This window comes from Balaenoptera acutorostrata, chromosome 7 (assembly GCF_949987535.1).
Source record: "Balaenoptera acutorostrata chromosome 7, mBalAcu1.1, whole genome shotgun sequence".
NCBI lineage: Eukaryota > Metazoa > Chordata > Mammalia > Artiodactyla > Balaenopteridae > Balaenoptera > Balaenoptera acutorostrata.
This window is the reverse complement of record NC_080070.1, coordinates 47,210,025-47,229,547: the sequence shown is the minus strand read 5'-3', so window position 1 is coordinate 47,229,547 and position 19,523 is coordinate 47,210,025. Positions and strand designations below refer to the sequence as shown.

The window sequence follows — 19,523 nt, the reverse complement described above, 5'->3', positions numbered from 1 at the left end:
AAGGTTCTGGGGTCAAGGCCAGCTCCGAGCCAGGCCTGCACAGCGCAGTGCAGGGGTGGGCCAGCCCCTCGGCCCAGGGGAGGGCTCGGACGCTGCCCCCCACTGCCACCCCGGGTGACTTAGGCCTGGGCGGTGAGAGGAGACAGCTTGTGAAGAAAACCTTTTCATTCAGTAGACCTTTGGCATTCATTACAATGGCAACTTTGGATGCCCAAGGGCAATCTTGAAAGTCCAAAATAGGCGGTACTTTGGCATTTGCCGAAGTGATTTTCGAGCAGCACAAGCCAGGCACTGGGGGCGTGGAGAAGCCTCCACACCACGTGGCTCTGTGTTCTTTGTAACCGTCTCCTGCAGAGGGAAAACAACAACACAGTGAAACAGCCTTGAACTGAAAGCCAGCTGTGAGTGTTGGTCAGGCGAAGGCAAGTGACAGAAGCATAGTTCTTAGCCAGCGTAAGCAGAAAACAACGCAATTAATTGATTCATATCAAAAGCCCAGGGCTTTGGGAGTGGCTGGATCCAGGAACGCAGACAGTGTCTTTGGGACTTGGTGTCCCCCATTCTGTCTCTTCTCTCTTCTTTTCTCTGTCTCTGTCGTGTTCTCGAGGGAGCCTCCTGCACGGTGGGCTCCAGGGACCCTTTTCTCGGGCTGCCGCTGTTCCTGATGCCTCGTGGTGGCCAGGCCCAGGCCGCAGCCATTGTGGGGCAGGTGAGACTCAGGGGCTCCCCCGGAAGGTGGTCAAAACCCCCAGGGACCTACCCCACTGGCTGGGGAAGGGATGGGCTGTATAGTCAGGAGCTGGAGGTGTGAGATGTATCAAGGAGCCAAGAGCAGGCCTGAACTCGGGGGTGAGTCAGATCTGGGCCTGCTGGAGGCCCCGCAGGCCACTCTCAGAAGTGGAGAGAAGCAGTGACGAAGCCCCAGTCCACCTCAGGGAGGCTGGGCGGGCCAGCGGATGGCAGCGTAAGGGTTCGAGCAGGGGGCTATTCAGGTCGAGAAGCCTGGGTTTTTGGTGGCCCTAGCTGTGCTGTGCTGGGGGAAGGAAAAGATAGGGTACTTGTCAGCGTTCTCCTCCACCCTCCTGCCGCACCCCCTAAACTCTCCCAGCCCAGGATGGGAGGTGCAGACAGAACCGCCCAGACCGGGTACCCTGGCTCGATACGGACAACAATTGCTTTGCAGCCCTGAACGGAGCCTGGCCTTTCTCCCCTGGGTCTTCCAGGTGGGACGCGGGAGACCGGGCAGGATGGTAAATGGCCCTCCCTCCCGACATGCCAGGCTCTTTGGACTATAGCTGGAAAACAGGAGGAGAGGAACTTTCTCAATGAATTCCAAGTCACCTGTAATCTGGACTCGGATTCTGGTGGAGGCCGTGCTAGTGAGCGCTTTCAGCAGACGTGTCTGAGGTGGCCGAGGTGGTGGGTGGGAGGCAGGCCCAAAGGGCTTGCTGGCACCTTTGTCATCGGAAGCAGCACATGCTCCACCCAGACCCCACTTCCTTCGAGTGACCTTCCTTCCTCGCCCAGGTTCCTTTTCTGGGAGCCCCCAGCTCCCGTGCAGTGAGCGGAGCTCCATCCTGTAGCTCTCCGGCTGGCTCCCCCAACCCGAGGAAGGCAGTTGCTGGAGGCCCAGCCTCAGCTGGAGGCGGAGGAGAGAGGGAGGGGCCCTGGGCCCCTGCAGGTGCACAGCAAACGGGCCCCAAATGGTGTGAACCTGCCCATACCCAGCCCTGTGGAACGGCCTCCAGAAGCTGGGTCCCAGGCTGTGTTTGAAGGCAGGCAGAAGCAAGTGTCCTGCCCAAGCAGCTGAGGCTGGCCTGGAACAGCCCACCCCAGGCTTTGGGGGCTGCCAACAACCCAAGGGACAGGCCCATAGGCCCGGGACCATCATCCCATTCTGCAGCTGTGGGGACCAAGGTTCTGAGAATTAAGGGCAGGTTGGCGCACAGCTGACACCATCACCCGAGTCTCCTGTGCCTGCATCGCCCTTCCTGGGCTAGGGGAGGAATGACAGGCGCTGGTCAGCTGTGTCTGCCCACTTAGAGGGAGAATGGGAAACAGGACCCCAGGGAGTCCCAGACCAAACTGATGCTTGTCTGCCGGCTTCACTCTCCACCTCATTTCAGCCGGCATAGTCTGGTCCCAGGCTGCTGAGATGGCAAATCATGGCCCGTGAGTGCCAGTGGGGTGTGGCTGAGGGCAGCAGGTCTGCCCATAGACAGAGCCTGAGGGCTGGATGCAGAGAAGGGCGACCAAGCCCAGGCCACGCCGGGGTGAGTGACAGAGCTGGGAGGGTCTCCTGACGCTTGGTGCATCTAGCACCCCTACCCACTCACCCCAGAGCTATACATACCTCCTTGTTCCACGAAGGGCTTGCTCAGGTGCCCACGTAGAGACGACAGGCCTCAGGAGGTGGGAGAGGCCATTAACCTTTTTTTTTTTTAACATCTTTATTGGAGTATAATTGCTTTACATTGTTGTGTTAGTTGCTGCTGTATAATGCCACTAACCTTTTTTTTTTCAAAGGTGAACATTAACTTGATTTAAAAAAATTATTTTTAACATCTTTATTGCAGTATAATTGCTTGACAATGGTGTGTTAGTTTCTGCTCTATAACAAAGTGAATCAGCTATACATATACATATATCCCCATATCTCCTCCCTCCCGCGCCTCCCTCCCACCCTCCCCATCCCACCCAAGCCACTAACCTTTGGAAAGAATCTTTTGTTCCAGGCCAGCTTCAGCCGTTTGGGTGGGAAGCTTGCTTCTGCCTGCCTCCAAACACGGCCTGGGACCCAGCTTCCGGAGGCCGTTCCGCAGGGCTGGGTGTGGGCAGGCTCACATCATTCAGGGCCCATTTGCTGTGCACCTGCAGGGTTAGGGCCCAGTTCTGGGCACCATGGGGCCAGACGGACACAACATAACCCAGGCCCTCCAAGTCCTTGCTGCCTGGAGGGGCAGGGCTGGCACCCGAAAAGCAGGGGTGGGCGCTCTTGGGAAGGGGACGTCTGCAGGGAGATGGGGCACATCTCTCTGGGGCAAGGGAGGTGTCCCTTTGTGGAGGAGGCGACAGTTAGCAGGGCTCTGAGCGTTATGTGGGATACGGGTTGCGGCAGGCAGCAAGAACGAAGCAGGCGAAGTCTAGCAGAGGGGTTTGCAGGGAAGGGCTCCTCGAGGCACGGTTGGAAGGAAGGTTGCTGGCACGTGGAAGAGGACTGGGGGAGGGGAGGTGGAAGGCATTGGGGGAAGGGCTTGGGCATTTCTGCTTTCTCTTCCTTCCTCCAGGCAGGTCCCTCTCTCTCCATCCGTGCTCCTTGCCCTGCTTCCTGGGTCCCCTTCCTTTTTAGGGCCCGTGCCTGCAGAATGGAAATAATACCCGTGCCCTCTAACCTGTGGAGCTGTCTGTGGTTTGCAAGGCCTTTTTATGGCCTCAGCTCTTATTGCAACGACTCTTTGAGGTGGTTATTGTTATCCCCATCAGGGGATGACACACCCAAGGCTCAGAGGTAGAAAGCAATTTGCCAAAGGTCACACAGCGCAGGTGGCAGAGGGGGCCTGACACCCAGGTGTTCTGACTCATTGTCCATTCCCTGGCGACATTCCTGAGAAAACAGTCAATATCTGCCACATCCAAATCCTTTTCAGATATTCATGGCCACAGTTCAATCGCTGGGAGTGGAGACTCCATTTATTCTGGGTTTTTGGCCGTGATACGAATAGTGGAGGTTGCAGGAATCATGACCTCTCAGTCATTGTTTTGTTGTTGTGTTGTTGTTGTTATTGCTGGTATCGCAGGAAAAAGGAAGTGACATCTACCAAATGTCAAATGCTTTATATAGTTCATCTCATTCAGTTCTCACAGCAATCTGTAATAGAAGGAGGCGTTTTCATACCCATCTTACAGGTGGGGAAACTGAGGCTCAGAGAGGGGAGCAACCGGTAAGCGGCAGCAGCTGGATTTGAATCCCAGGCTCGCTGACTTCAGAGCCCACGTTCTCTTAGTTGTTCCACAGCTGTCCCTTCACTGTTGATATTGTCCTCGAGAGTCAGTAGAAGTCCCACCAAACAATGGGTGATTGTTTCTGGAGGCTGCTGCAGGTGGCAGGGAGTGCAGTGGAAGGTGCAGCCTCTGGGGGGGGGGTCTCCTGGGGGGGACAGGCAGGAGCTGGCCCAGTGGAATGTGGTGGTGCCCCAGGCCTGGTGCCCTAGAGGTCAGGTGGAGGGGAGGTGGCTGGTTGGGTCTTCCCTGGTTAATTACCAACTATTTTAGCCATGATGTTTTAAATATCAGAGTCGTGGACCAGGCACACTTGTTCACATCCTGGAAGGTCCCTGGAGACCCCTTGCTCCAGGCCTCTGGTTTTATAAATGAAGACACAGGCTGAGAGCGAGGCATTGACTTGCCCGAGGTCACTCAGCCAAGTCCAGGACTGAGCTGGCCATTGACCCCTCCTCTTGTGGACACTGATTTTAGGTGAGTTTTGGCTGTAGACCAGAACCATATTTCTAGGCCACTTGGACATATTTTCCTTCTTATTCAGAAACTTCTGCACAAAATGCCCAGATTCATATGTTCAGTCGTGTGTTGGGGAGGCTTTAGAGGGAAGGGACAAGCTGTGTCCCAGCTGGGGAGGGTGGGGACCAGGAGTGGGGCTTCAGGGCTCAGGGACCTGCCTGGAGCTGGCCGGCCAGGTTGACTATCACGTGTTTCAGGCCACCCTAGACAGTGTGATGTTGGTGCCAGGGACACAGTCCCTGACTCTGTGTGCCCACAAGTCCCTTCTCCTTTCTGGGCCTCAGTTTCCCCATCCCTGTTCTACGGATGGGCCGCTCTTGCCCGCTGACCTCACAAGACTTTAGGGAGGACAGTGTCCCTGAAAGCGTCTGAGACCGCAGACTCTGCGGATCCAAGGCTCTGGCGCTGTAAGCTGCTCAGCGGCAGAACCTCTGCCCCTCTGAGCCCTGTGCCAGAGGGCGGGCTGGACAGAGGCAGTGGAGTTCTAGGACCGGCTTCAGCCTGAATGTGGGCTGGCACCTGTCACTAGCCCTGGGCCAGCTGTGTCCTTTCTCTAGCCGTCCATTCTCCCATCTGCAAAATGCTGGGCCCCGGAGGCTCTGCCAGCCCTGATGTCCTCTTTGTTCCGTTTCTTGGTGCAGTGCAGTGTCTCTGGGACCTCCCGATGGGGGCAGAGCTGGGAGAAGCCGTCCTTGCTGGCATCCTGGGCAGAGCCCGTTCCTCTGTCAGTGGGTGGACTGGACACCCCCAGGGTCAGGCCGTCACCCCAGACCATTGGTCCAGGTTCTGGCCCTTGGCTTCCAGAATGCTGAGGAGGTTGGCGGCAGGGCAGCCATGGCCAAGCCCTTCCTCGTAAGTTTCCATGCCCTGGGCAAGTCCACTCAGGCTCCCCCAACTCTGTGCTTCCTGCAGTCTAAAATCCAGGCAAGCTCCTGTTCCCTAAAGTGTTCCCCAGTGCAGGACAGTCTCAGGGGGCAGACTTCATCAGGCCCTGGCTCCCATTCACCCAGCCTGGTGCCTGGGTCCTCGGGCTATGCAGAACTCTTCTGGGGCCCAGTGTTGTCCAGCTCCCAGGAGGGCTGTGGAAGGAATAAGCTGCTCTTTAGACTGGAATGGTCAGTCCCAGGGGAGGGCCCATCACAGCTTGTAGCTCAGAAGCCCGGAAAGTAGGAACCTTAGAGCTCAGGCAGCCCCTCCATGGATTCAGCCCCTGCTCCCAGGACACTGCCTGCCCTTGTGCAAGCCCCTCATGTTGCAGAAGGGGAGACTGAGCCCCAGAGAGGAGAGGTCTGTGGCCACACGGCAAGACAGGGCTAGAACTCTGGTCTGGTGATGGCCCTGCCGTGTGAATCGCCTCCTCTCCGGGGCAGAGCAGAAGCCGCTGTTTCTTTGCTCCAGGACTCCTCACACTCAGCTCTCCAGGGATTTCCCCTAGAGCGAGGTCTGGGCATCTAGATTTGCCAAAGTTGTAAATCTCTTAAGCCATAAGCCGCTCCTTGGCGTCTCCCAAATGCCCTAGTATGAAATACAGATGTTCCTCCTTTTTAAGATCTGAGCCTACTTCTGAATTTCCCATCGTGTTTGCACCTAAGGATGCAATTACCATTTCCTCCTATTGTCCCTTCTGCCTGTCCCTCTGCTCTCAGCTGACGCAGGCGCTCAAACCCGCTGGGTGAACACGAGGCTGTGAGAAGATCAGACTGCTTCTGAAAGCTTCGGGGTGGCTTGGGGCCAGCGATCCTTATCAGTCCACCCAGGGCCCCTCGGAGGCTATTTTCTTCCCTTCAGAAGATGCCGGTATATATGCCGCAGGGAGCGTTTCCATCAATTCTTCTGCCCAAGCCAGTGCCAGCCACACGCCGGCCTCGTCCATTTGTCCCCCGTCCCCCCCAGCCGGCCCCTTCCCAGGCCCGCTGGGTTGTTTCTGGCAGGCAAGCCTCCAAAGCCCTTCCTGAGGACCCCCGGCCTCCGTGGTTCTCGGCTGGGCGCTGCAGTGTCAACCCAGCCCGTCTTCTCGTGTGGACCACAAACCGTCCCTGTTCGGCCACGGTTAGTAAAATCCACAAGAAAGCATTTCTCCTATGGAGTCATGGAGCTTGAGTTTCTAAGCTCGTTTGGATGTCGTTTGCATGTTTTAGGCTTGTGGACTTACGGCAGATTTAGATTTAAAGCATAAAAGTGAGACCAGGTTTTTCTTCTCTTCCACTAAAAGGAAAAACAAACGTCACGATTGCTTGCCTCTTCCTACCTCTGGGCCACGCCTCGGCGCTCTCTTTGGGGTGCGGATGTAGGGGGCAGGCCAGGCCACAGCCCGTGCTGGGTGGGCAGCAGTGTGGGAGCCAGCTCCCTGGCCTCACATCACCCCCCTGGCGTTACCTCTCTGGGCTTCTTTCCATGTCTATAAAATAAAGTAATTCCTACTTCACTGGGTGGCTGGAGGTTTGAAATGCTGTCCTCTGAGCGCGGTCTGTAGGTGGGAGCTCCTTTCCTGTTACCTGTCTGCCCCACGGCTCTGTTCAACAATAACGCTTGGTCTCCCGAGGGATTTACTTTGGGGTAAAAGGAATAATGATGTCCTAATGGTGGGCTTTCTAGACGGTAGGATAGTTTTGAGATTTGGGGGCAGGGGCTTGCTGACCTCACATGTGACAGGGCCATTGCTGACATGACACTCTGCACCATTCTGGTCCCCAGTAGCATACAGCCCTAGAAATCTCTTTCTTTCAGTTTGGCGGGGTTTCTTTTGGCAAAGGGGCTTTTCACCTTGTGCCTTTAGGGGGACCCCATTCTGAAGGTAGAGCCACAGAGGTGATCTAGGGTGGGGGGAGCACAGGCCTCGGAGACCGGCAGCTAGGTCCCCCGCCAGCTCCATCGCCCACAAGCTGAGTGCCCTGGGCACGTCAATTCTTCTCTGAGCCTTGGTTTTTCTCTCAGGGTTTAAGGAATAATAGTTGTACTCGGCCTGGTACAGGGTCTATGCCCAGGTGGTGGCAGCTATTGTTTTAGAACTCAAGGAGGCATTAGAGGCCGTTCCTCCTATTTAACCGACTTGCAGACCGCGGACTGGAGATGGCAGGGGATGTCCCAGTCCCCACCCTTAGTAAGCGACAGTTGGAGTGTGAACGCAGGACGTGGATTCCAAACCCAGGGCCCTTTCTGCTGTGGCACGCTTCCATCACGAACCCCTGGTGTCTGCCGAGGGCCTGGTGGCCCTCTGCAGGCCAGAGTGGAGGCCACTGCCCGGAGCAGAGCGAGCCCCGGGCTCCAGCCCCAGGGAGGGCACAGAGCACAGAGGCTCAGGTTCCCGCCAAATCCGGAATTCGGGGCCTCAGCCTGGAACCCGAGGGGAGGCCCTGGCCACCCTCGAGGTTTGCCCGGCATCCTGAGTCAGGCAGAGGTGTGCTAACAGCCCTTTCTTCTTGCTCTCCAGTGTCCGCCAGGACTTCGACGTCCCCACCAGCCACCTGATTGGAGCACACGGATACTGCACGCAGGTCAGGGCCGCAGTGGGGCGTGGGGCAGTCAGACGCTTCTTTCCCTTCCTCTTGCCTTCTGTCTTTGCCCCTGCCAGCACTCCCCAAGCAGCTTTCGTGTTCCGCCTCTGCTGGGCTTCTTCCTCACAGGGACGCAGAAAGGGAACTCAGGTTAACTTCTGTTTCTGGAGTTTGCTGTACCCGATCTGTGTGCCCGGAGCTGCAGGAGGTGCAAGAGAGGCAGAGCCAGGTGCTGCCCAGCCCAGAGCCCCGGCCTAGGCTGGGAGCCCCAGGTCCAGCTGGGGGGACGACGGCCATGGCACTCTACGTTTGTATAGCGCATTGTCTTTATGACGACCCACCCCTCTGCATCTTCACAAAGGGGCCCTCGAGTGGCTTCGTGGAGGGCAGGGGGTCCCTTAGCACAACTGCTTGTCATCGATCCTCCCAGTCACCCGGTGACACGAGGAAAGGGATCTGTTTCAGATTCTTTCAGCGAGTGTCAGGACTGGGAGCCAAATGCTACACCTGACTACTGTCTGAGCCCTTCTCTGCATGGCAAGGCCTCCTGAGTGGCCACCGGTCCAAAGTTAAATCTGACCCTCAGTGCATCTGGGGGCGGCGTGTGTAGCACAGACAGGCTGGGCGGAGCTGCTCTGGCTGCTGGGCCCAGCTGAGGACCCAGTTGTCCTAGGGGTCCTGGCTCACTTGTGGCAGTCCTGGAAACATACCTGGGCACCGTGCAAGGGCCAGCTTGGGGCCTGTGGTTTGTCCAAGGCACCCAAGGAGATGTGACGTTGGCTGCTGCCTACCCCCCGGAGAAAGGTTTCAGGCTGAGCGACGGCCAGTGGTGGTCCAGCTCCTGCTCTGGGTGCCTGTCCTCCCCGTGGGAGCTTCCCGACGCGCTGTCAGAGAGCAATGTGACCCAGGGGGGAGCCGTTACGCAGCGTACAGAGGATGCAGAACAGAGTCTGGGGCTGGATTCTGAGCTGTGTAGGCAGTTTCACTTGCAGCATGAGCTGGAGCGATTTTCTTCACCTACCTAAACCTCGATCTCTTCGTTTGTAGAATGAAGCATTTGGACTAGATCGGTGCTTCTTAAACTTTGATGTGCACGCGAGTCCCGCAGAGTCTTGCTGAAGAGCCGGCTCGGATTCAGTGGGCCCGGTAACCTAGGGCCTGAGCTTTTGAATTTCTAACAGGCTTCCAGGAAGGGTGATGCTGCTGGGCCACGGACTGCACTTTGAGTAGTGAGGAACCAGATGACCGCTGAGCTTTGCCACTGTGTGATTTTGAGTCGAGGGGCAGGGAGCGTCCGGTCACTATTTCTCCCCCATTTTGAGGAGCCTTCCTGCTCGAGGAAGGTTTTGAGACGCACCCCAGATGGGGAGCAGGACCTTTTCTCCCCCTTGAAAACCAGTTGGGAACACTTGAATGTGTCTGAAGAAGGCCATGCCTTTCTTAGGCAGCTGCTGGCCCTGAGGTGCAGTATCTCAGAGCAGACATTTCCTCCAAATTCTTTCTCGTTTCCTCTGCAAGAACACAATGAGGCCCCCTCGGTATCTCCCTCCAATGAGGGCCCCTCTGTGGCCATCAGAGGGACCTCTTTTACTACCTCTGGGGCAGGGATCCTGGTGTCGACGGAGGGATTTATTAACCTGTGCATCACTCTCACAATTGCGGGGAAAACACTTCTGTGAACTTTGCCCTCCAGAGTTTATGATGGGCAAGGGCTGTTATGGCCATTCCCACGTACCATGGAGGAGATTCCTGCGGGCTGGCCTCACGCACGCGCCAGCCCTGGCAGAAGGAGTTAGACAGAAGCTCCTGCCCCAGCGCTAAGGCTGGGCTGGCGTGTATCCTTCCTTAGCAGGGGAGCGCGTACTTAACGGTTACCCTCCGTTTTGAATCTTTGGCTGGCCAGGTGGTACCCTGAGGGTAACGATTGAGGGGAGAGGGAAGGGACACTGGAAAGGGAGCCGGAAAGTGAGGGTGGGAGTCCGGCTCTGTCACTAAGCAGCTGTGTGGCCTGGGCAAATCCTCTCCCAGCTGCGAGCCTGTTTCCGCATTCCTGACAGGAGGTTGGAGCCCTGGATGCTCTGCTTGAGGAAGGGCCCTTGCAGCCAACCCAGTGCCTCCGGGAGATGGCCAGAGAGTCAGAGCTCCACAAGTCACCGTCTCCTGGTTCTGGGGTTGGCAGGCTTGTTGGCCTGTCGGGTGCAAGGCATGAGTTGTGCGGCCATGCAGCCAACAGAGGCAGAGACAGAGCGGGAACCCAGGCTGGGGCCCGCCTGCCTTCTCCTCTCTGCCCCTGCTATCCTGTCCTTTCCTTCCCCCCTTGAAGACCCCGCCCTCACTGGTGAAATCCCAGTACGGCCTGGACCTGAGTTATTGGTGCCACCCCATTGTCAGCTTCCTGGTGTTGATAATGCACTCTGGTTATGTAAGATGTTATCGTTGGGGGAAGCTGGGTGAAGGGTGCACAGGAACTCTCTGTACTATTTTTGCAACTTCTTTTGACTCTAAAATTATTTCAAAATCAAAAAGCTTATTAAAAAAATATCCAAGACTTCAAGACCCACCCAAATGCCGCTTCTCCACAAAGCGACTCCGACTCAGTCATGTGGTCCTGTGTCCGTGTGGGCCACCAGTGCTCTGTGCACACATTGTTATAGCCCCAGTCACATCCTACATTGTGCTTCAGGCGTGCAGGCCCGCACTGGTCCCCCCTCTAGACCCGGACGCCCGAGGTCAGGAGCCACTCTTTCCCTCCAGCGGGACCCGCACCCCCTCCCCCACCAGCCAACCCCCACACAGGGTCCTGGGCACAGTTGGCGCCCAGTGAATGCTTGTGGAATAAGGATTGATGAGTTCCCAGAGTCACTTTGATGAGCAGAGTTGGTGGCTTCCCTGAAGGCTGTGGGAACGCTGAAGTCACAGCCCCCTCTGATTTCGGTCTCTCGCCCTCCTTGCTTTCTTCCTTCCTTTTCCGCCCTTCTTCTCTTGTTCCCCATCTCCCCTTGACAAGCCTTTCCCCTTTCTCTCATCAACAGGAACTTGTCAATCTGCTCCTGACCGGGAAAGCCGTGTCCAATGTTTTCAACGACGTGGTCGAGCTGGATTCTGGGAACGGGAATATCATGCTGCTCAAAGGCATCACCTCGCGCAGCGACATCGGCCTCCTGTCCCTCTTCGAACACTACAGCGTGTGCCAGGTACCGAGCCCTCGGGCCTCCAGGGACCCAGGAGCCTGGCTCCCGGGGACCAACAGGAGGGAGGGAGGAGAAGGAAAGTTGGCTCCAGTCCCCGGAGCTGGGTCCAGTCTCAGTCACGGAGCGTATGGGAAAACTGCAGCTTCACCGCCATCCGGTACAGGCATGTAGTTCACTCCCAGAGCCAGCTGATACCATGCAAGGGACTTCTAGGGATTTACAGTGTGCTCGTGCATTAGAGTGGCCACAGTTGTCGTGTGTGTGTGAGTGTGTGTGTGTGAGTGTGTGTGTGTGTGTGTGTGTGTTGGCCAAGGGGTCTTCTCCAGGGACAAGGGCCTGAGGTCTTGGGCCTCGTGTTAGTTTCCTAGGGCTGTCTCAACAAAGCACCACAAACTGGGTGGCTTAAAACCACAGAAACGTGTTGTTTCATAGTTCTGGAGCAGAAGTTCTCCTAACAGAAGTCCAAAATCAAGGTGTCGGCAGGGCAACACTCCTCCTGAAACCCACAGGGAGAATAAGCCTGCCTTGTCCCTTCTAGCTTTTGATGTTTTCCAGCAATCCTTGGTGATCCTTGGCTTGTGGCTGCATCACTCCAATCTCTGCCTCTGGTGTCACATGGCCATCTTCTCCCTCTGTGTCTCCTTTTCTCATAAGGACGTCAGTCATGTGGATTGCAGGCCCACCCTACCCCGCTAACCTCATCTTAACTCTGCAACAACCCTATTTCCAAATAAGACCACACTCTGAGGTACTGGGGGCTAGAACTTCAACAGATCTTTTGGGGGGACATAATTCAACCCATAATAGGCCTTACTCAGTCTGTTTGAAAGTGTATTGGTCCCTCTACCTTTTCTCTCACTGCAGCCAGGGTCTTAGAAAGGGCCGGAATCCCAGGTGAAGCTGGGCACGGGGTAGGGTGACAGTATCTCTGGGCAACATGGGCAGGGGACCACTGGGCCCTGTGTTCTTGTCCCAGCCTGCTGCTGAAACTTCTCTGAGCCTCGGTTTTCATGTCTCCAGGGAAGACATGGTTCTGTGGTCGATTACATGAAAGGGTTGTCCTGAGGGGTAGCAGGAGGTCTTTCTCTGTTGACCGGCCCAGCAAAGATTCTTGGAGGGTCAGGATGAGGCCCCATTCATCTTACATCCCCAGAACCAGGGATGCAGAGACTGACCCAAAGCGATACTCAGAGTATGCTAGGTGGATGGATATGCAGGGTGGTTCAATTTCATCGTGCCCTTCCTGCATGATCACATGTTTGGGTGTGCTGTCCCATTGAACGCCGTTGTTCAGGTGGCCCCGTGCCCAGATTCTGCATCTGGGTGACACCCCACCCCCACGGACAGGAAGCAGCCTTGTGGGTTCCAAAGACTTGGGGAGAAAAGGGTGACAGTGACTCCTTCCCAGATGTGCTGGTGTCAGGAGGGAGCCCAGGAATGTAGCCACGTGGCCCGTGAGAAGCACCAGGAACCCTGAGCATCAGATCCTGGGTGGGCTCTGAAGGCATTCAGCCCGAAATTCCATGGGCTGAGAGGTAACCTTGCCCGGGCTCGCAGAATCCCCAGGCTTACCATGGCCCTGGTTTCACTCTCGTGTGGAGGGCATTGGACAAAATGTAAACTATTTTCCTTCGGTCTGTTGAGGGTAATTGATGGGAACAGCAGTTGGGTGTCATCCTGTCCTTGGAACAAAATGCTGATTGCACAAATTCAGGTCCTACAATGATCCTTGAATCCACATAGACCCACCCGCTCTGCTATTGTTTGCTTGGTCGAAGACTGGGTGTTTTATCTCCCTGCAGCAAGGGATGGTTTGCTCCTCTGCCTTGGGACTGCAACCTCGCTAAAGAAGGACCCCAGGGCCTCCTCTCCTACTCTCCAGAGCTCACTGAAGGCTGGGCCTCTGAAGGAGAAGGCAGAGGCCTGGCAGTTAGACAAAGCACTTTCCTTTCCTGAAACTCCACCCGCTATCCCTTTGGTCACTGAGTTTCTTGGGTCTTTCATGATTAGCCACGTCAGACAGAGAGGGAATCCAAGGAGGTTTAGCCTCCAGGCCCAGACCTGGACCCAGAGCCGGGGCCCCCTCTCAGCCTGGCCTGGTCTTCTTCCACCTGGCAGTACAGACGTGGTCACTGGGGAAGATCTGGTGTTTGGGGCCTCCTGGGCATGGCGTCCACAGCGGGGCTGTTCTGATAAGGCTGAAGCCTTTCTTTCATGTAGACGGCAGAACCAGGCCCGCCTTCACTCACAGCCCATCTCCAGGCTTCTCAGTGCGGCCTCTGGCTGGGAGCCAGGGTTCTGGGGCCCTCACGAGTATGTGTGTGGGAGGGTGATAGGTCCTGCCTATCAGCGAGCTTGTCAGGTGACCCACATTCCAGCTGTGCCCGAGGGAAGCAGAGGCAACTCTGGGCCAAGAAATGCACCCCTGCCGTAAGTAACCAGTCCACCGCCCCAGCATGGCTGTGTCCTACAGGACCCAGTCTGCCATCGGTGACCCACTGGGCTGGCCTTGCCTTGCCCATCTGACTTCCCCCTCACTCCCTCCATCCCAGAGTGCAAAGTGAGGGTAGGCTGCACTTCAGACTGCAGTGGGAAGACCAGCCCCTCTTGGCTTGTGGTGGCAGTGGTGATGGGAGACTGAGAGGCCAGGGAAGGACAGCAAGGCACAGGGAGTTTAACTTCAGGGCTTCCCCATGACCTGTAGGTCACGTTCATTGCTGCCTTCAGGAAGGGACCTGGGCAAAGGCTGAGCTTGGCAGGGAGAGCTCTGTAAGCACCATCCTCCTCCTCCCATTTGTCCAGCTCTGCAAACAGCACCATCTACCCAGTTACTCAAACCAGGAGCGCATTCAATCCATCAAGAGGTCGTGGGGCTCCTTCCCGAAGTTGTTTCTCAAGTCTGTCCACTTTCACCCTTATCCTAGCCACCAGCATCGCTGTTCTGGACACTTGTGATGGCCCAGCTGGCCTCTGGCTCCTGTCCTCACCTCCTTGCAATCCTGTTCCTTCACTGAAGCCAGTGTGATCTTTAAAAGAGTAGATCAGTCACATCATTCCTTTGCTTAACAATCTTCTATGGATTCCCAGTCCTCCGAGATTGTTATGGGCTGAATTGTGCCGTTCCCCCCACTCCCCTACCCAACATTCATTTGCTGAAGTCCTAGCCCCCAGTACCTTGGAGTGTGACTGTATTTGGAGATAAGGCCATTAAAGAGGTAATTAAGGTAAAAGAAGGTCATATGGTTGGGCCCAAATCCAGCTGACTGGTATCCTTATAAGAAGAGGTTAGGACACAGGCACACACAAAGGGAAGACCACATGAAGACACAGGGAGAAGATGTCCATCTACAAGCCAAGGAGAGGGGCCTCAGAAGAAACCAACCCTGCCGACATCTTGATCTGGGACCTCCAGCCCCCAGAATTGTGAGAAAATAAATTTCTGTTGTTTGAGCTGCCCAATCTGTGGAACTTTGTTACTCAGCTCTGGCAAACTAATACAGAGACTACAATCCAGACTTTCCCACGACCTATAAGGCCCTGCATCCTGTCCCTGCTTTTCCCTCCCTTCACGTTTTGACTTCACCATCACTTCCTAAGGGAAGCCTTTCCTGACCTCATCACGCTATCTAAATAGAGGTCTGCTCTCGTGGTCCCCTGCCCACCTTGTCGTCCTCCATCATAGAATGTTAATTCTTTCCTTCACAGGCCTTCTCTTGGTTTTACGTATCCCATTTCATTGCTTTTGAGATGCAAACTTGCCCCACATTTGAACATTTCTGACATTTTGATGCATTATGGCAGTCGATGATGTGTCAGGCCTTAATTGCCAGCCTGCGTGATACAAAAAATAATGGTGACTCTGATGGCATCTTAGATTCAGTGAAATGTGGTGCAAATGTGTCTGTGTGATTCTTTGTTTACTATCTCCTCCTCATTCAGCAGCTAACCCCATAAGGACAGGCTGTTCTAGGGTACTTCACCACTGACCCATTGCCTCACACGGTCCCTGGGACCAAAGTATAACTCACGTTGAATGGATGTCATCCTTGGAGATGACAGACTGTCACTCTGCCAGCAATCAAATGTTGGTCCTTTTAAATTAGGGCTTCGAAGCTGGCAGTCCATGGATAGGTTGGGGGCATTCACACACCTCACTCCTGCAAAAGATGTTAAGAATCCAGGTAAAAGTACAAGCTGACCCCTGAGCAGCACAGGCGTTAATCTGTGTATAATTCATAGTCAGTCCTCCATATCCGCCGTTCTTCTGCATCCAAAGATTCAACCAACCATGGACCGCGTAGTACTGTAGTAGTTACTGTTGAAAAATATCCGTGTATAAGTGAACCCACACGGTTCAAACCCACGTTGTTCAAGGGTCACCTTAATCCCTGATTGTGCTGCACGTTCACCCACCAGGAGAGAGGCTTGCTGGAGGAAATGTGCCCACCCACCCTCCTTCCTCGCCCCAGGCCTTTGGTCAGCTACCCCAGAATCCAAAGGAAGTGAATTTCATCTTTGGGAAATGTCACCCAATTGGGAGGGGCTCCTGAATGAGAAAACTCATTTATAAACTCCCCAGGCAGCTTTTTTTGCCCTTAATCTTTTGAATGTTGCTTAAATGGCAAGCTGCCCTTTTTCCCCTCTGCTGGAAAATTCAGGGTGGCTGTTTCTGCAGACGCCTGTTCCTGGTGGGCTGCATGGCTCTTTTTTCCTGCAGTGAAGGAGCACTGGCTTCCCAGTCTTCAAGGCTCCCTGTTCGAGGTGATGCCCTCACCAGAAAAGCCTCTTTTAACCTGGAATGGAGGCCAAGTTTGCAGTGGAGTTTAGGCACGTCCAGCCACATCGTTTAAGACAACTAATTCCACCTCCCCTCCGTTTCCACCAAGGAGCAAGTCACACTTTAATGTTCACAGGGGGCTGGGGTGAGGGCCCAACGAGCCAGGTGGAGGGAGTTGGGCAATGAGACAGTGAACACTTTGTGAAGTTCACCCTGCTACCCTCTGTAGGAGGTTCACGAGCAAGCATTTCCCCGGAGCACAGCCCCTTTGTCCGGGACACCCCAGCTCCAGGTGGGCTCTGAGAGGCCCGAGGAAGACTGGCCGGCCACTCGTCTGTGACGGGCCCCGGAGAAAGTATGCCCATCTCCCCACTGGAAAAATAATTCCCATTCTTTCCTTAATCCACAGGCTGCGGCTGTAAATACCTGAGCATGCAAACATCTCCTTGGGGCTGGTGGGGATTAGGCCGAATTAGCCTGGCCCACTGCACGTACAGAAATGAATAAACTAGGGCCTGGGTTGGGGAGTCACAGGTGACAGTGAGAAAGTGCGTCGAGGTCTGGCCACCGAGGGGCAGACCAGCCAGGCATCTGAGCAGGCCTCCGGAGGGCCCGGCCACGCCTCTCTCTTCTGCAGGCAGAACCACAGGAAGGCCCTGATGCTGATTCCGTGCACCTGCCTTCTCCCAACACCCCTCTACCATGGAAGTCCTCTGCTGGGAACTTTCCAGAGGACTCCCTCCTCAGAGGGAAGTTCCAGCTCTTTATCCTCCCCTTCCCCTGCTCTTTCCTGATGCCCTGCTTTTTTCCTGAATGTCTCTGGACATTTGTTCCGGCGTCACCCAGAGACTGCTCACCCAGAGGCCCTCCCTCCCTTCCCCCCGTGACTCCAGCCCCACCTGTCTTCAAGCTAAAGTCCCAGCTCCAGTTCCGCTTCATTCGCGAGGACCTTCAGTCGTCAAACATTTGCTTATGTTGACTTATACCCCCTGCTCTGGTCTAAGGGTGTAGTCCGTGCCAGCGGCAGGCATACATGTTTATCGTGGGGCAGAGTGATGCACTGCAGCAGAGGAGGGTGGGTACCTAGTACCTAGTACACAGGACTAGAAGCGGGACATGATGCGTGCTCTCTGACTGGGTAATCTGGGTGATGCAGGACCCAGAGGAGAGGAGAGGTGTACGGGTGAACAGTGAACGCACAGGCATGAGGCGTGCCGTGCTGGATTAGTTTGAGGACCGGTGGGAGGTTCTGTGTGGCTATGGCTGGGGAGGGAAGGGTATGGAAGAGCCGGTTAGGAGGTCATTGCTTGGGGAGGAGAGGCTGGGCATGGAGAGCTGTCAGAGGCAGGGTGGGCAAGCACCACATACCAGCTGGATGTGGGAGATGAAGGGGGGGTGGTGACGCCCGGCTTTCAGGCCAGGGTATCTCCATGTGACTGTCTGTGGGGCAAAGGCCCTGCAAGCAGTGGGCTGAGCGGTCAGGGACAGCTCTGTGTCAGGGAGCCGCAGACGGGGCCCCAGCCTCACACATGGTCTGGGATCCGCAACGGGGCCTCGCTGAGGTCAGCCCGGGCCTGGGGTCGGACAGAAGATGCTCTGGCCCGCTTCCCTGGGGATGGCGCGTTGTATTAGGTGTCTCTGTCTGCTCGCTCTCCCTCGTCCAGGTCGGCTGCTTCCTGAAGACCCCGAGGTTCCCCATCTGGGTGGTGTGCAGTGAGAGCCACTTCAGCGTCCTCTTCAGCCTGCAGCTGGAGCTGCTGCGAGATTGGAGGACCGAGAGGCTCTTTGACCTTTACTACTACGACGGCCTGGCCAACCAGCAGGAGCAGATAAGGCTGACCATCGGTGCGCCGCCTCCCCGCCTGCCCTGCCCGTCCCCGGGGGAGCCTCCAGACCGGTCGGGGACGCCGGCCTTAGCACGCCCAGTCAGGGCAGTCAGAGAACAATGCAGACTGGGGGATCAGAGGGCAAGTGTGAGCAGGTCCTCCTGCAGGAGGGGGCCAGAGCTGGGCCTTGAGAAACTGATGGCCCTAAGGGTACAAGGTGAGGTTGAGACTACGTAGTAGACGGTATCACGGCAACAAGTTTGGGTTTTATTCTCCAGGCAATGGGGAGCCATGGAAGGTTTTGGAGCAGGGGAATGATGGGATAAGACATGTTTTTAGAAAGAATTATTCTGGTAGCTGGAAGGAGGCAGGAGGGTGGGGTGGAGACTGGAGGTGGGAGGCCAGTGAGCAGGGACACCCGTGGTGTCCAGGTCAGAACCGATGGGCAGGAACCAGGGAGGGTCCAAATAAGAGAAGAGGGGCAGGTACCAGAAGAGTCAGGTCCCAGGAGGAGGGTTGTTGGTGCTGACCTCGGGGTGAACGTGGGCCCTGGGCTGATGAGCGTGTGCCTCTCTCTCCCTGCTCCCCAGACACCACCCAGACCGTCCCCGAGGACAGAGACAGCGACCTCGTTCCTCCTCTGGAGCTCTGCATCAGAACCAAGTGAGTCAGGCCCGTCTCTGGCTTTGGAGCCTTGCCTGAGTGGCTGGGAGGTGCAGTGGTTGGGAGCGGCCTGCAGGAAGGGGCATAGGTTCCTGGATTGTCCCAACTAGGAGGGGTGTGGTGAGGGGCCGGTAGGACCCCTGCAGACTGGAAAGACACAGTGCTTGGGGCTTGTCTGTATGTGGCATTTTGTGGTCACCATGGCCCAGGGAGACGTGTGTGATTTGCGAGATGCCGTGTCTTCAGATAGCTTCCTAGGATGCCCCATGGCAGGGGGTGGGAGGTGAGCTGGTGCCTCTTGAGAGCTCTCCTCCTTCCAGGCAGCAGCTGCCAGATGTGCTGAGTGCTCTTAGGCCCACAGGAGGAAGAGCAAGTGAGGTTACCTGGTGGTGGCGGTGGAGCTCGGGTAGGATCGGAAGGCGGGAGGACACGGCCCATCCAGGGTGCGCTCGGAGGTGGCTTCCTGGAGCAGCGGCCCTCATACGGGAGGAGCAGCCCCGGTCCTTCTGCGGGTGCGGGTACAGCCCTCTGAACACTGAGTGGAGGTGCCCCAGAGGCAGTGGGGTTGCCGGCGGGGGTCCTTGGCTCCTCTCACCCAGCCCTCAGCCTTTAAGGGAAGCTGAGGCTCAGGCCAGGGGAGGCGGGTGAATAGGAGTTCTCTGACCAGGCCCAGGGCTGGGGCAGCACCCCGGCGGGCTGGCTGGCAGTTGTAGCCCTGGGGAATCACAAAGCCTTTGGGTGGTGGCTTGGAGGCCTCAGGGTGTAGTGGGAAGGAGGGGCAGGCGGGGGGAGGGAGGAGACCTGGATTCCAGTGGGGAAGCATTAGAACTTGCCAGTGTGGTGAGCGTGCGTTCTGGCGTTTGAATCCTGGCCTTGCCGCTTTCTGGCTGGGAGCCAGCGGACCTCTCCTGTCTGTACCTCACTTTGTCATCTGTAAAATGGGGGCAATGGCTGTGCCTGGCTCACACGGCTGTTGTGAAGAGCGCCCAGGACATTACCGAGCACCGAGAACCGCTCTCGTTAACATTGTCTCAGCCGCTCCTGACTCGCTGTG

At 56.3% G+C, this 19,523-nt stretch overlaps 1 protein-coding gene across 1 annotated transcript in view; it reads left to right on the top strand.

The window, feature by feature from the left end:
* The window catches only part of MINDY4 (MINDY lysine 48 deubiquitinase 4), a 104,527-nt gene extending 86,054 nt beyond the window's left edge, over positions 1–18,473 (top strand). The window contains exons 14-17 of the mRNA XM_007175248.2: positions 7,949–8,012; positions 11,045–11,206; positions 17,645–17,825; positions 18,397–18,473. Coding sequence (XP_007175310.2) covers positions 7,949–8,012; positions 11,045–11,206; positions 17,645–17,825; positions 18,397–18,473 — 484 coding nt within the window. The remainder of the gene's footprint in view (positions 1–7,948; positions 8,013–11,044; positions 11,207–17,644; positions 17,826–18,396) is intronic.
* Positions 18,474–19,523: the final 1,050 nt, after the last annotated feature.